Genomic DNA, 17279 nt, shown 5'->3' with positions numbered 1-17279 from the left:
TATGTTGGGCAAAAATGATTTGCTGAAAACGGCACAGCATTTTCTAGGGTCAGTGTAGCCTGTAGTCAGTGTGGTCAGTTTACCGCCAGATGGCACACACATGCCCTGGTAAGGAGGTGATATGGCCCTTTGAGAGCTGTCAGAAGAAATCAATCAATCGTCAGTCCCGACTGCAGATGGAGCCAAATTCAGATGTGCAGATTGGTAGAAAAAGGTACACAAGCAAGAATCAACTGTATATAGTAGGTTTCAAGAGTTCTCAGGGAGGGATAAATTGGGAGATTGGGACTGACAATATACACACTACTATATATAAAATAGATAACTAATAAGAAACTGCTGTAGAGCACAGGGAACTCTACTCAATACTCTGTAATGATCTATATGGGAATAGAATCTAAAAACGAGTGGATATATGTATATGCATAACTGATTTACTTTGCTGTACAGCAGAAACTAACACAACATTGTAAATCAACTATACTCCAATAAAAATTAATTTTAAAAAAAGAGGACAGTCCAATAACCATTTCCATGCAGTGGAGTATTGGAGGGAGGGCCTGGCTGGAGCTGTATACTTAGGACACATTAGTTATGGCCAAGGGTATCACTATGATGAAGTGTTTAGATTAGGGTTTCTTGACACTGACTGACCTGAGATCCTTGATACCCTATGGCTACAGTTTTTACACATTTGAGGCCACAAAATCAACTAGAATGCTTGTAAAAATGCAGATACCTAGGCCCCATCTGGAGGTTCTGATTTGGTTTGGATTTAGAGTAAGGCCCAGGAACTGGCATTTTTACCAAGCACCACAGGTGTATGGGATGCAGTTGGTCCTGGGTCCCCTCGACCTGATGTGAAAAATTTCTGGGAAAAGAGTCAGTCACTCTCCTTAAAGGGGTTCCTGACCTTAGAAATATTGGGAGCTACTAGCCTACAGGTAAGAGTGAAATGTCTGAGCCAAATTTGGGGATGTAGAGAGGGGGACATACCCCATCTGGAGGGAGGCAGGTGATAGAAGAAGCACCAGGAAAGAGAGAGTGATCTGAAGATGGAGGAGGGAAGCCAGCAGGTCTCATGCCTTGAAGCTAGAGAATTTCAGAAGAGAAAGGATGACAAACGGTTCCAAAGAGCTCAGGAGCAGAGTGCTACAGTAATGATGACTGTCCCAATATCCCGGGACGCCAATTGAGCTGCTCACGGCCCCTTACACCCAGAAGAAGCCCCAAATATAAGTCATTATAATAATGTCAAATGTCAAATGTGTGCCTACTAGCTATTTAGCAAACCATCTTTCAGAATTTCTTTTAGCTCCTGACCCTTCTCCTCTTCTGGAATAACAGACCCTCTAGGAACACGTGTGGGCAGCCACATTCATGTTAACACTGTACGCAGGGCTGTTTCCTGGGCCTGCCAGCAGTGCAGCTACACAGGACTCCACGCTAAGAAGGGAGCTCCCTGCTTGGGTTTAAATGCTCTGCAGTTGCCGTTTGGACATTCTTAACCATTTTTTCTTTGAATTTGTGCTTTGTAAGTGAAGTCTGATGGGACAGTGGAGCATGGCCCAGGGGCTTTGAGTCTTGGTTGGTATCTGGCCCTGCCTCCTATCTCCTCCCTGCCTCCCTAGGACAGATTTTCCACTGCCTGCTCCTGTGCCCCTTGACGTGTCCTCCCCACTCCCTGCCCCATCAGTGTCTGCTGCCACCTGCCACCCCAGTGGGGGCCCAGGCTCGAGGGCAGGGGAGGCTAGCGTTGGGTGTGTGCCCTGCATGCTTTTGTCCCAGGGAGCCCCTGTGCCTGTGAGGGTCTGTACTCATGTGGTGAGTAGCCCATGCCTCAAGGAATACAACATTAAGTAGCAAATAAAAAGCCCCACCATGGCAGGTCAAGAGAGGTTGTGGAAGAAAGGAAAAAGCCTTTTTCCTGCTTCATGAACAAGGGACCCTGCATTTTCATTTTTCACTGGGCCCTGCAAATGGTTGGGTGATTACCCCACCCAACACTCCTAGCTGGAGTTGATTAGAATTGGGTAGATGCATGGTAGGAGCTGAACCACTTAGATTTTTTTCTCCTTGCAGTCTAAAGTTGACCCACAATGCCCTTACTTATGTAAAGTAGAGGTCTGTGGACGGCCATGCACAGTGAAAACTGTCAGTCTGCAGAGAGAAGAAAATGAAGGAGAGAGAAGCAGAGATGAGGGACTGGGTGTCTGCTAGAGAGTCAGAAAGGCTGAGAGAGGAGCTGTGTGGGTTCCCAGTGGCTTTCCAGTTCCTGGCTCCAGCTCCCTGGGTCATGCTGCTTCCACTGCCCTCCTGGTCTGTCTGTGAGATACCCTTCTGTCTCATGAGGCAAGCTTTGTTTTCACCAGACTGGGTTTCATTGTCATCTTCCTGGACCCACAGACAGACTGCGTTTCCCTGCCTTCCTTCCATGGTGGGGGTGGGGAAGTGAGATACCTCCAGGCCTGACCTTTTAAAGCACCCAATGGGTGCCATCCTTTGTTCCCCTCTCTTCCCTTGGGAGTGACCTTGGTGCCTGGTGCTCAGATGATGGAGCTACAAGACAGCAGCAATTGGATCTCTGAGTCCCCAGAACTGCCTAGGAGAGTCACCCAAATTTCGCTGGACTTTGAGGAGTGGGAAATAAGCCTTTGCTGTGTTAAGCTGCTGAGATTTTAAGGTTTAATTTTTACCAGAGCATGACCAAACCTAGCTTGACAAATACATCCCTCTATCTTTTTAATAATTTATAATCTCTCACCCGCTTTTCCTCAGATAAGCTCTAACGGGTCCCTGCTACAAGCAAACAGTAGAATCTTAATCGAGACAGGATATATAGGCACCAGAGTTATGGGGAGTGAATAATAAAGAAGTGTAAGTCTCACTTCCTGTCTTCAAGGGCAGGCGCTGGCCAGGGGCTAACGCTACAGGCTTCTGAAAAACCTGACTCCTTGGATCCTCCCACCACAGCCATTCCAAGTCATAGGAGAAGATGTTTATCTCTAATTTCCATTTAGTAGCCTCCCTTTTCACCCTGGGTTGGTGTCAGAACTGATGTTGCCTGACCCAAGTGACCTGCTTAGCACATGAATGGCCACAGGGGAAGTGGCTACACATTTCCCAAAGCCTTGCTGGTAGAGGAAAAAAAGAAGCCAAAAAATCCAAATAGATTTATCATTGCAACAAAAAGAATAAAACACATAGGCATAAACCTACCTAAGGGCACAAAAGACCTATATGCATAAAACTATAAGACACTGATGAAAGAAATTAAAGATGATACAAACAGATGGAGAGATATACCATGTTCTTGGATTGAAGAATCAACATTGTGAAAATGACTATACTACCCAAAGCAATCTACAGATTCAATGCAAACCCTATCAGACTACCAATGGCATTTTTCACAGAACTAGAACAAGAAATTTCACAGTTTGTATGGAAACACAAAAGACTCTGAATAGCCAAAGCAATCTTGAGAACGAAAAACGGAGCTGGAGGAATCAGGCTCCCTGACTTCAGACTATACTACAAAGCTACAGTAATCAAGACAATATGGTACTGGCACAAAAACAGAAAGATAGATCAATGGAACAGGATAGAAAGCCCAGAGATAAACCCAGGCACATATGGTCACCTTATCTTTGATAAAGGAGGCAATAATAAACAATGGAGAAAATACAGCCTCTTCAATAAGTAGTGCTGGGTAAACTAGACAGCTACATGTAAAAGAATTAAATTAGAACACTTCCTAACACCATACACAAAAATAAACTCAAAATGGATTAGAGACCTAAATGTAAGGCCAGACACTATCAAACTCTTAGAGGAAAACATAGGCAGAACATGCTATGACATAAATCATAGCAAGGTCCTTTTTGACCCACCTCCTAGAGAAATGGAAATAAAAACAAAAACAAATGAGACCTAATGAAACTTAAAAGCTTTTTCACAGTGAAGGAAAACATAAACAAGATGAAAAGACAACCCTAGAATGGGAGAAAATATTTGCAGATGAAGCAACTGACAAAGGATTAATCTCCAAAATATACAAGCAACTCATGCAACTCAATGTCAAGAAAACAAACAACCCAATCCAAAAATGGGTGGAAGACCTAAACAGACATTTCTCCAAAGAAGATATACAGATTGCCAACAAACATGTGAAAGGATGCTCAACATCATTAATCATTAAAGAAATGCAAATCACAACCACAATGAGGTGTCACCTCACACCAGTCAGAATGGCCATCACCAAAAATCTACAAACAATAAATGCTGGAGAGGGTGTGGAGAAAAGGGAACCCTCTTACACTGTTGGTGGGAATGTAAATTGATACAGCCACTATGGATAACAGTATGGAGGTTCCTTAAAAAACTAAAAATAGAACTACCATAAGACCCAGCAATACCCTGAGAAAACCAAAATTCAAAAAGAGTCATGTACCACAATGTTCACTGCAGCACTATTTACAGTAGTCAGGACATGGAAGCAACCTAAGTGTCCAATTGACAGATGAATGGATAAAAAAGATGTGGCATATATATACAATGGAATATTACTCAGCCATAAAAAGAAACGAAATTGAGTTATTTGTAGTGAGGTGGAAGGACCTACAGTCTGTCATACAGAGTGAAGTAAGTCAGAAAGAGAAAAACAAATACTGTATGCTAACACACATATATGGAATCTAAAAAAAAAAAAGGCTCTGAAGAACCTAGGGGCAGGACAGGAATAAAGATGCAGACGTAGAGAATGGACTTGAGGACAAGGGGAGGGGGAAGGGTAAGCTGGGATGAAGTGAGAGAGTGGCATGGACATATATACACTACCAAATGTAAAATAGCTAGCTAGTGGGAAGCAGCTGCATAGCACAGGGAGATCAGCTCAGTGCTTTGTGACCACCTAGGAGGGTGAGATAGGGAGGGTGGGAGGGAAACGCAAGAGGGAGGAGATATGGGGATATATGTATACATATAACTGATTTGTTATACAGCAGAAACTAACACAACATTGTAAAGCAATTATACTCCAATAAAGATGTTAAAAAAAGTTAAATTATTAAAAAAGAAAAAGGAGACATGTACCACAGTGTTCATTGCAGCTCTATTTACAATAACCAGGACATGGAAGCAACCTAAGAGTCCATCGACAGATGAATGGATAAAGAAGATGTGGCATATATATACAATGGAATATTACTCAGCCACAAAAAGAAGTGAAATTGAGTTATTTGTAGTGAGGTGGATGTGCCTAGAGTCTGCCATATAGAGTGAAGTTAAGTCAGAAAGAAAAACAAATAACCGTATGCTAACACATATATATGGAATCTAAAAAAAAATGGTTCTGACGAACCTAGGGGCAGGACAGAAATAAAGTTGTAGATGTAGAGAATGGACTTGAGGACATGGGGAGGGGGAAGGGCAAGCTGGGACGAAGTGACCGAGTAGCACTGACATATATACACAACCAAGTGTAAAATAGATAGCTAGTTGGAAGCAGCTGCAAAGCACAGGGAGATCAATTCGGTGCTTTGTGACCACCTAGAGGGGTGGGATAGGGAGGGTGGGAGGGAGACGCAACAGGGAGAATATATGGGGATATATGTATACGTATAGCTGATGCACTTTGTTATACAGCAGAAACTAACACAACATTGTAAAGCAATTATACTCCAATAATGATGTTAAAAAAAAAAGAAAAGAAAGTAAGGCCTGGTTCTGCTGCCAAAGGAAGAGCTAGTGAAAGATGCAACTTCATAAACCTGATATTTCCAGGCCTGGAACACCTCCGAGGTCTGTAGTCTTGACTCTTTCCTACTCCTGCTCCCAGCAAGGACTCCCTGGGGCTCAGGATTCATGCGAGCCACAGCTTCAGTGCCAGAGAGGAGCTCTGGCCAGAGTGGGGGTGATCCCCTCTTTCCCTTGGGAGGCAGGCATGCTTGGCTTTCCTTACGGGATGGCCTGACAGGGTCCAAGCCCGAATCCACATTTGGAGCCCGAATCCACCAACACTAAAACAACTTGTTAGTTTGCTCAGTGAGGCCAGTTGAGTGAGAACATCATCAGCTACACTAGCTGTTCTGAGAATGGCCTATCCATTTGTTTACCAAGGGTTGAACTGTCTACAGATTTGAGGCCTCAGTTCCCACCCTCTGTGTTGCTGGTCCATCCTCTGCAACCACCCCTGCTGCCAGCTATTCTGCCAGTCCCAGGGCACCTGACATGGGAAAGTATGTATCTTTCCTCACATGCCCCCATTAAACTGAAGCTTTGGTCCAATCTCATTTATTTGGTGCATTTCAACTTTGGATTATGACCATGGCAACCTTAAAAATGAGTACAGTAGGGATGGCAAATACGTTTTTTTGTTTTAATTTCATTTTTTTTTTGCCACGTTGGGTCTTAGTTGCGGCACGCGAGCTCTTTGTTGCGGTGCATGGGCTTCTCTCTAGTTGTGGCGTGCGGGTTTTCTCTTCTTTAGCTGTGGCGTGCAGGCTCCAGGGCGTGTGGGCTCTGTAGTCGTGGCGGGTGGGTTCCAGAGTGCGTGGGCTCTGTAGTTTGCAGCACGCGGGCTCTCTAGTTGAGGCGTGTGAGCTCAGTAGTTGTGGTGCGTGGACTTAGTTGCCCCGTGGCATCTTAGTTCCCTGACCAGGAATCGAACCCGTGTCCCCTGCATTGGAAGGCGGATTCTTTACCACTGGACCACGAGGGAAGTTCCAGCAAATAGCTTTTATTTCAAGTGCCAATTCTAATCAATTAGTACAACTTTCTGCAACACCAGAAAAGAATGACCTGAGACCCAAGGCCATGCTTGGCAGCAACTGTGATCCACTATTGATGTCTGCCTGGAAATAGGATAAGAAGTGTTAGCACTGGGTTGGAGTCTCGTGGCTGCAAGGAGAATGGGCACTGTGGATTTCAAGCAACTCTGTTGCAACAAGCAGTTCAGCAATATTATGGTTTAGAGATTTTCCAACAAGCCCCTATGTGGAGGCCACTGGAGGTGAAGAATTACCCAAGACTTGCCTTCTTCAAGACATCTGCTCTTCCAGAAGATATGCTTCTGGGGTCCCAAGGAAACCTGGGCTCAGGGGTAAGATGCATCCAGAAAACCACATGTCATTTGACAAACTCTGCACTAGCAAAAACCCCAGACTACTCTAGCTAGTGAAGTGCCCTCACTATTCACCTGAGATGTCACCAGCTGCACAAAACTACACGGCATCTGTCTTTGTCCCCAGAGCAACCACAGCTGAGTCCTGGGAAAGGGACAGGAATGGGGTTTCATGGTCACAGCTGGACTAGCCTCAAGTCACATGCACCTGCTTTTTTAAAGATGAATCCAGTGTGGAGCTACATCTTGTTCTCAGGCCCCAAGCCCAGGGTCTGCCCTGGCAATCCTTCCTGAAGGCATTTTCTGGGAGTTCTGGACCAAGGCTCTCTGCCCCTCTCCCCGAAGTTCCCCAATTCAGTCCTGGGTCCTGTCATCTCCCCGCCCCCAATCCAGGCAGCTTGGCCTATCCCTAGGCACCTCCTTGCCTTTCAACTTGCACTTTTCACACCTAAGTTTTAATTGAAGGGCTTTCTGTGTAAAAGGAGGCCCAATTTCAAGCTATCATGAAAAATGAAGGGGCTGGCATTTGAAAAGCATTTTTAGGTGCCAAAGAATAACCTCCTCAACCCATTTCCAGCATAGATGCGATCCCGCCAGTCTCTCCTAAGTGGTCTCAATAGCTCCAGCCCACATTCACTGAACAGCTTGGCTCTCATTCTATCACTATAAAATTCAGAAAGAAAGAGGCTTTTCCTGTGCCTCTCAACAGGGCTTTTGTGCCTGTAATTCCATCCATTTGAGCATTTCTCTAGCGCTCATTACTGTCACACACGGGAACGCTGAAAAGGGACTCCCGGAGATGGAAGAAAGGTGCTTAAGCCACAAGGGTTTCAGAATAAAGGATCAAGCTGTTCTGAAGATATTTAATTTTCTGTGAGGGCTGAAATGTGACTTGAGTAACTCAATTAGCATTTTCTAAGAAGCCACGGGATTATGGCTTTTCTCTCTGAGGCTAAACTAAGCGAACAAGAGTCAGACTTGGACACAGAGTTCCTCAGAGAAGCATCTTTCTTACCAGCCCACCACTCCTATTAATCACTTACATAAATCACAGGTTTAGTCATTCAACAGACTCAACCAGAGTTGAGCTCCTAACACACAGCAGGTAACGAGAGGTACTGGGGAGAATATTGCAGAAGAGGTTTCTTACAACTGCACACACACTGTGCACTGTGAAGTGACCAGGACCTCCCCAGAGCCTGGGGCCATAGACTGAGGAGATCCAACACAAGCTTCAGATGGCTTCAAAGTCTTGCGGTTATCTTTAAAGTCCATGAGAGCTGTGCATTTACTCCATAAAAGGATTTTTTCTTTCTTTTTTAAATTGAAGTAGAGTTGACCTACAATATTATATTAGTTTCAGGTACACTACATAGTGATTCAACATTTACATACATTATAAATTGATCACCATAAGTCTAGTAATTTGTCACAGTACAAAGTTACTGCAATAATATTGACTATATTCCCTATGCTGGACACTACATCCCCATGACTCATTTATTTTATAACTGGAAGTTTGTACCCCTTAATCGCCCTCACTTATTTCACTTACCCCCTAACCCCCCTTTCCTCCCTGTTTGTTCTCTATATATGTGAGTCTGTTTCTGTTTTATGTTTGTTCATTTGTTTTGTTTTCTAGTTTCCACATATAAGTGAAATCATACAATATTTGCCTTTCTCTGTCAGACTTATTTCACTTAGCATATTACCCTCTAGGTCCATCCATTTTGCTGCAAATGGCAAAATCTCATTCTTTTTTTTTTTTTTTTTTTTTTTTGTGGTACGCTGGCCTCTCACTGTTGTGGCCTCTCCTGTTGCGGAGCACAGGCTCAGGACGCGCAGGCTCATCGGCCATGGCTCACGGGCCCAGCCGCTCCGCGGCACGTGGGATCTTCCCGGACCGGGGCACGAACCCGTGTCTCCCGCATCGGCAGGTGGACTCTCAACCACTGAGCCACCAGGGAAGCCCTCACTCTTTTTTAGTGGCTGAGTAGTATTCCATTGTATATATATACCACATCTTCTTTAGCCATTCATCTATCAATGGGCACTTAGGTTGCTTTCATATTTTGGATATTGTAAATAATGCTGCAATGAACAAAGGGGTTCCTCTGGCTATGAAGTTTCTGCTGAAAAATCAGCTGATAGTCTTATGGGGGGTTCCCTGTACATAACTAGTTTTTTATTGCTGCTTATAAGATTCTTTAACTTTTGACATTTTAATTATAATGTGTCTTGGTGTGGGCCTCTTTGGGTTCATCTTTCTGGGGATTCCCTGTGCCTCCTGGACTTGGATGTCTATTTCCTTTGCCAAGTTAGGGAAGTTTTCAGATATTATTTCTTCAAGTAGGCTTTCTGTCCCTTTCTCTCTCTCTCTCTTCTTCCTATGGGACCCCTGTAATTCAAATGTTTGCTTGACCCAGAGGTCCCTTAAATTATCTCATTGTTTAAAATTCTTTTTCTTTTCACTGTTTTGATTAGGTGATTTTCACTATTCTGTCTTCCAGATTGCTGATCTGTTCTGCATCCTCTAATCTGTTATTGATTCATTCTAGTGTATTTTTCATTTCAATTATTGTATCCTTCAGTTCTGATTGGTTCTTTTTTATATTTTCTTTCTCTTTGTTGAAATTCTCACTGAGTTCATCCATTGTTCTCTAGAGTCAGTGGGTATCTTTATGACTATTACTCTGAGCTCTTTATCTTATAAATTGCTTATCTCTGTTTAATTTAGTTCCTTTTCTGATGTTTTGTCTTGTTTTTTCATTTGGAAGGTATTCCTGTGTCTCTTTATTTTGCCTAACTCTCTGTGTTTGTTTCTATGTATTAGGGATGTTGGCTCAATCTCCTAGTCTTGCAAGAGTGGCCTTACGTGAAAGGTCTCCTGTGGGGCTCAGTGGTGCAATCCCCCCTGGTCACCAGAGCACTGCTGTGGGCATGCTGATGCACGGGACTGGCCTCAGTGCAACTGACTTCGAGGCCAGTCTGGGACTATTGTGGGTGCTCTGTGGTACGGGGCTGGCCCCCTGGAGTGGGAGCCACTTTGGAGGGATGCTGGTGCCAGCCAGGGCTGCCCAGCGGTTGGGGCAGGGCAGAAAGTGTTTTGGAGGGACCAGCTGGAGTGGGTCCTCAGGGGAAAGTCAGGGTGGGGCACACAGTGTTAGTCAGGTTGATGGCCAGTGACAGAAATGGTGCCTGCCAGTGCTTCCATCCCCAGAACCCTGCCCCTCTAGCACACGCCTTAAAATTCATCAGTGAGTCTCCTTCTCATGTGACCCAAGCACTTTCAAGCTGCTGCCTCTGTGCTGGGAGTCAGAGTGAATGAATGTGTGTGAAAGCCCCTCAGGAGAGTCTCAGTCTCCCACAGCCCTTCCACTCGCCTAAACGTAAACCTTACTGGTTTGCAAAGCCAGGCATTATGGGGGCTTGTCTTCCCAGTACAGATCTCCCAGGCTGGGGAGCCTGATGTGGGGCTTGTAGCCCTTGCTCCTCAGGGGGAATCTCTGTGTCTGTGACGTCCCTCCTGTGTGTGGGTTGCTGCACTGGGGGTGTGGGTTGGACTAGACTGTGTCTCTGCCACTCCTGCCTGTCTCACTGAGTCCTTTGCTTTCTATTCTTAGTTTAGAAAATCTGTTCTGCTAGTCTTCAGGTGGTTCTCAGAGATAGTTGTTCTATAAGTAATTGTAGTTTCGGTGTGTCCATGGGAGGGAGTGAGCTCAGGGTCTTCCCACTCTGCCCTCTGGAATGTGTACCTCTCCATAATACACATTTAATGCAAAAATAATTTCCCTCTGTTTCCTCAGAATGCTACACCCCCTTCTCAGAGGCAGGAAATGCAGTGTCTGAAATCAGGCACCGTAGGCCCATCCTTGGGCCTGGTTAGTGCCTGGCTGGGGCAGAGGGTGATGAATTGGGTGACTGGCCACAGCACAAGGTACCACACATTTCTAATTACCCAAGATCAAGTTATTTTCCATGGCCATATTGAAAATATTATTATTTTTCATAATTACATTATAATTGGTTTTTAGCCCAGTAAAAACATATGGTAAAAGCAAACCAACATGTATTTTCATAACCTAAAGGGTTCCTAGGTATTCATTCTGTCCCTGGCCCATTGGCCAGCACAGGTGCTCCCCACATGAGCTTCTGAAGGGCAAGAGGCAGGCGTCCCTGCCCTGAGACAAGAGGCTGGTCTCTCTAAGACTCTGGAATAATCACATCAAGACCATTCCCCTGGGACTTCCCTGGTGGTCCAGTGGTTAAGACTGTGCTTCCACTGCAGGGGGTGTGGGTTCAATCTCTGGTCAGGGAACTAAGACCTTGAGCAGCCAAAAGAAAACAAGACAAAAGACCACTGTGCGCTTCCCCTGCCCCATCCACCAGCCATTCCAGGTCCTAAGGCTTGATGTGCCTTGAGGTTAATTCCCTCCCTCCTTTCTACTTGTCCTTGATTCACTGCGTGGAGCGGGACAGAGTATGACCAACCTCCAGTCCCACCCAGCACATAGTAGGCACCACACAAAGCACTCTTCATAAAAAGTATTTTCTTAACTAATTAGCGGTTTGCATCTAGAGCTTCCCATTCAAGCTGTATGTATGATATAGGGAAATAATTACTTCTGGTAAGAGCTCTCTACTATTTAGCAAGGTCTTTTTCCTTTCTTTTCCCCTTTAAAAAACTAATGGAAATAAGGAAAACATCGATGGCCTCAGTTCAGGGTACCACAATATTCTAATTACCCAAGACCTAGTTATTTTCCATGGCTGTATTTCTGTGGCAATACCAAAAATATTATTATTTTTCAAAATTATATTACTATTGATTTTCAGCCCATTGAAAACATCTGGTATACAAGTAAACCAACATATCTTTTTATAACCTAAGGAGTTCCTAGGCGTTCATTCTGCCCCAGCCCTTTGGCCAGCATATGTGTTTCCCACATAAGCTGCTCTTGGTCAGTGCTCGGCCAGCCTACCTGTCAGGCAGATACCCCTGGTGCTGTTGCACAGGTCCACCATCACTCGGATCTGCAGGAAGAGAGAACCATTAATAGCGGTATGGTAGGCAGTGGACCCTGAACTTGCCCTTTATTCAGACAAGCAGAAAGCAATGATAAAAATTAACAAAATAACTTCAGGAGAATATGTAGAAGTCTGAGGAAAAGTTAACCTAAAACTGAAAAGAAACGCTTAAAAGATCTAAAGATTTTTTTTATATCTGCAGCTCATCTATCAACATTGTCAACAGAATCTCCTTGATTTCTACCAAACTCTGAGAAGGCCGAGGATGGGGAAGGAATCACCAAATCTACAGCCAGGCTGGCCCCTACAGTGTATGAAGGGCTCAATCTGTGGGTCTGAATAAAGAGGGCTGGTGAGCTTAGCAGTCAGAAGCAAACACTTAACTATCTGAGTGAGTACGGGTGAGGTACTTAACTCCTTGACACTTTGGTGTCCTCTGAAATTGTAGATTATATGAGTAGCTGTCTTGAGGGTTAGGCAGCTCCATGTCTGGCATGTGGAAACTGCCCTTAGAGGAGTGATTCTCATGCCATGTGGACACTGCCTACTTGCCACTGGATGGCCACCTGGAATACATGGTCACTGCACTGTGGTACCATCCTTACACCTGGTTCCCACACACCACTTTACACTCCTCCCCCCATGCATTTTCCACGCTGCTGCTAATGAGCTTCACAAAACCCAAATCTGATCAGGTCAGTCCTGCTTCAAACACTTTTGTGACTCCTTGCTGCTCTGAAGATACAGCAAAATTCCTCCTTCTCCGGCCTCAGCTCACACCATTCCCCCCTCCCTTTCTGTTCTATAGTTCTACTCTGCCTCAGTTTGCTCATCTGTAAAACGGGGATATTTGTAGTACTTACATCTTAGGATTGTTGTGAAGCTTTAGTGGAGTTATATGTGAAGCTCTTAGAACAGTGCCTGGCATGTAGGAAGCACACACAAAAGTGTTTTCTGTTTTGTGGAGGCAGCAGAGAGTGCAGATAGAGGCATGAATCCTGAAGTCAAACTGCTTGTGTTCTAATCATGGCTTTGCCATTCACAAGCAGTGTGACCTTGGGAAAATTACTTAACCTCCCTGTGCTGCAGTGTCCTTGTCTGTAAATGGAGTTAACAGTACCTACCTTACTTAAAGCATGGTTATGTGGATAAATGAGTGAATACATGCAATACTCTTACAACAGGGCCCGGCATATGATAAGCAAACTCTATTTATGCTACTGTTTTGATGGTCCCTTGGATATGCCTGGAATGACTTAGTTAATTTATCAATTTACCATCCAAGAATTTAAAATTTATACATAGAGCAATTTTTAGACCCAAATAATGTGGCATTTCAAAACTGTGGGAAGAAACATTATTAGTTGGGAAATGGAGTTGAGACAGCTGGATAGAAATGTGGGGAAAAATTAAAAAGATGGATCCCTATTTCACTCCTTACACTAAACAAGTTAAGTGAGCCCCATTAATCAAAAAATTAAAAGTTAAAAACTAGTGAAAATACTGAAGGAAACCTTGGGAAAAATATTTATAATGGTATTAGAGTAGGAAAGACTTTTCTAAGAAAGAAACAATCCTCATGCTATATATAGGAAAAATGTGATAAATTCAACTGTCTAATAATTAAAAATTTCTGCAAGAGGTAAAATACTACAAACAATAACAAAGGAGAAACACAAACTTAGAAAAATAATTGCAAAGGGCTTGTATATAAAGAGCTGTTACAAAGCAATAAGTAAAGGGAAAAAAACAAAAACAAAGGAAAATGGGCATTGGAACCAGGCAGAAAGTTCAAAGAAAAAAAATAGTGCCTTATCTTCACTTACAGTTGAAGAAAAACATCAAATAATGAAATACTATTTTTACTTCTTAGGTTTGCTAATAAAAAGAATAACAGAGCACTTCTCACAAGGGTGTCAGGAAAGTAGCACTCTCATATTGTGTTGATGGAAATGTAAAGGGATACTGCCTCTTTGGATGGCATTTTGACAATATCTACTAAAATTTAAATGGATCTACATTTTGACTCATCAATTACACTTTGAGATTTATTCTACAGATACACTCATATATGCATGAGAAGATGTAAGTACAAAGATGGTTGTTGCAAAAATGTGGGCAAAAGCAAAAACTAGAAACAACCTAAATAATTATCAGTGAGGTCTGGTTAGAGAAATTGTAGCATATTCACATAAGGAAATACTGTGAAAAAGAGTAAATTTAAATCCATAAAGCTGATATTGAAAGATCTCCAAGATAAACGAAAAAATACAAGGTACAGAACAGTATGTATAGTGTCCTTTCATTTATATAAAAAAAGTAGTACATACGAAAATGCTACTTTATGCTTCTCTCTTGCTGCTTTCCAGATTCTCTCTTTGTCTTTGACTTTCTAGAATATTTCTGGAGAGAAACCTAAGAAGGAGAACTGAAACCTAAAAACTCCTCCTCAAGTAAGGAGCAGTAGAGAGCCAGGGTCAGAGGGAGCTATACTAAGCATGATTGGCCCTTCTGTTTTATTCAAAATTTTCGCTGATTTCTCTCTCAATTAAACTCTTTGTAAAAAGAACATGTTTTGGTTTGAAGGGAAAATTTGTTTTGTCTTCTACCTAGGTTTATTTTGTTTGCTAGGAGATCCAGAGGGAAACTTGTACGGTATTTACTTTTTGTGAAGCGTGTCAGCAGGTGCTTACTAACTGCTTTAGAAATTTATTGTGAAATATATCATACATGTCACAAAAATATGAAAGGTGTGCCAACAGTTTAAAGATGAATAATAAAACAAACATGTATACACCACCTTCAGCTAAGCAAGGCTTTTAGAGCATCCCAGGTGCCCCTCCCAAAACACACCCTTCCCTCCCAGCCACAACCACTCCCTGAGCTGAAGTATATTGGGCCATGAAACTCTCCCTTTTGTACAGATAGCAACAGAGAGGCTTAGCGAGGTGAGATCATTTATTCGGTCACACAGCTTGCTCTTGGAAAAGACAGGCTAAGCTCCAGGTTTCCTGATTCCAGGTTTACTGCACTTTCTATTATGGCTCTGATGAGTATCTTAACGTAACCAGAAGAAATTTCGATTCACTGTGTTTAGTCATGCTCATAAATTAATGCAATCAGCTGCACTACAAAATTTATCATCTTAAAAAATGTATAATTGTCCATTGAGAGGACCATTAGAGGCTTCACAATGCTTCATTTGTTGCCTGGGGGATCACAGCAGAAGGAGTAGTTAGAAACAACAGAAGCATCAATAGGGAAAATTAACCTTTCTCTCTTTTATGCTCATCACTGGTCTGCAGTTGGCACAGCTTCTATAAAAAATGATGAAGAAGGAGTTTTCATTCCCTGATCTTTTGGCTTCATTTATATGCTAAAAGTTAATTTAGATATTTACCAGTAAATTGTGTTAATCTTCACTCGGGAATATTCTTTTAACAAACATGGTCTATATAAGATTGTACCAAGGTAAAACATGGTATGAAAAGGTATGGCCATAAGAAAATCAGAAACTTTTTTTTTTTTTCCTGATAATAATGATTAAGAGTTTGGAAGAAAATAAGAAAAGTCAAAATTGAAAGTCACAAAATCTAGCTTGTCAAATTAAGGAGTCATATTTGGTATACAAGGCTTCCTAGATCTTGATTTAGGATTTGAGAACGGTGAAGCTGGAAGAGGTCTTAGAGCTCATTGTCCTGGGGGTGTCAGGCAGGACCCATCCAGGACGTGGCCCTGCCCCTTCTCGAGGCCATCTCCCCCTGCTCTCCCCCATTGCTCTGCTCCAATCACACTGGCCATCATCACTGGTCTTTGGCATGCCTTATAAGGCATGGGGACTTGTTTTCAGCTTTGACAACATATGGCAGCAATGGGAGAAAAGACAGCCAAAATGGGTCCCATTAGTGGCCTGACCAGACCTTCCAGTTTTCTCTCTGGATACAGAACTGGTCTCACTGGATCAGTAGGACTCATGGGATCTTAGGAAATTCATGGGCAAGGAAGGGGCCCCTGAAGAAAAGTAATGGACTTCTTGCTAATCTGGCATCAGATGGCTTGAGCTAGCTCTAATTCAAACTAAAAATAGATGGGACTAATCTGGCAGCCTCTATGAGAAAGAAAATGCTATGAACTGGGAATCTCACTTGCAGGAAGCTTATACAAGGATATCTGGGCAAGAATGCTTATTGCAACATTGTGATGGCAAAGGCATGCAAAAAATCTAAATGTTCATCAGTAAGGCACTTGTTAAACAGATGAGAAAGAATGAAGTAGATCTATATGTACTAATCTGGAAAGATGGCCTTGGCATACTGTTAAGTGATAAAAGCAAGGTGCAGCCCAAGCCATATAACACAATACAACTTTTTGGTTGAAAAAGAATATTTACATATGTCTGGATAAGCACAGAGGAAAGTTGGAAGGCTCATGAACCAAACCATTAACAGATTTTTTTTCTCCTGGAGACTGAGACTAGGAGATAAAAGGGGGATTTTCATTTCTTAGTTTGTATTGTTTTAAAAGATATGTTGGGATTATGGGTGAATTTTACTTTGCTATGCTTTTAATAATTCAGAGAGAGAGAAGAGAGCATGCAAGCATTATATGAAGCCAAAAGATGGGTCTAATGATCCAGCTTTCCCAGGAATCCAAATATCATGCCTTCACAATAACCCCCATCACTTGGAATAACCTGGACAGATCTCTGTTGCTTCTAGACAAATGGACATAGAATGAACTAGAACAGCTGTCTAGTGAGTTTCAAATTGTTCATTAGTCATAAGATTTTTCTTTTTCCCACATAAATTGCCAACCCTCCAAATAAAAAAACAAACAGAATGAAGCTAGTCTGGGTTAACTTATCTGTAAAATGAGAGGGTTGGACTAGATAGATGATTTCAAACTCTGCTCCCAGGAGGAATCAGGGGAGGAAGTGGGGAGGGACACCTGGAGACCTAGAGTCAGGGGACGAGGGATAAGAAAGCTGAGGTCCAAAGAAAGCAAGTGAAGTAGCTGGCCCAGCCTCCCCTAGCTGGTTCCAGAATAGAGTCCTGTTTTTCCTCCACATCTACTTTTTCATACCATTTAGCCTTTGCAAAAGGAATTGTCTGAAATTCAACAGGAAATGCAA

The 17279-nt window shown here is 42.9% G+C and overlaps 1 protein-coding gene across 2 annotated transcripts in view; it reads right to left on the bottom strand.

Moving 5' to 3' along the window:
- GLDN (gliomedin) overlaps positions 1 to 17279 on the bottom strand; it is a 68498-nt gene that overhangs the window by 26188 nt on the left and 25031 nt on the right. For both annotated transcript variants that reach the window (XM_027096665.1, XM_027096666.1), the window contains exon 2: positions 12103 to 12154. In XM_027096665.1, coding sequence (XP_026952466.1) covers positions 12103 to 12154 — 52 coding nt within the window. The remainder of the gene's footprint in view (positions 1 to 12102; positions 12155 to 17279) is intronic.

This window comes from Aethalodelphis obliquidens, unplaced genomic scaffold, assembly GCF_003676395.1.
Source record: "Aethalodelphis obliquidens isolate GAN/ISIS:26980383/991018 unplaced genomic scaffold, ASM367639v1 scaffold105, whole genome shotgun sequence".
NCBI classification, from domain to species: domain Eukaryota; kingdom Metazoa; phylum Chordata; class Mammalia; order Artiodactyla; family Delphinidae; genus Aethalodelphis; species Aethalodelphis obliquidens.
This window is presented reverse-complemented; position numbering and strand designations above follow the sequence as displayed.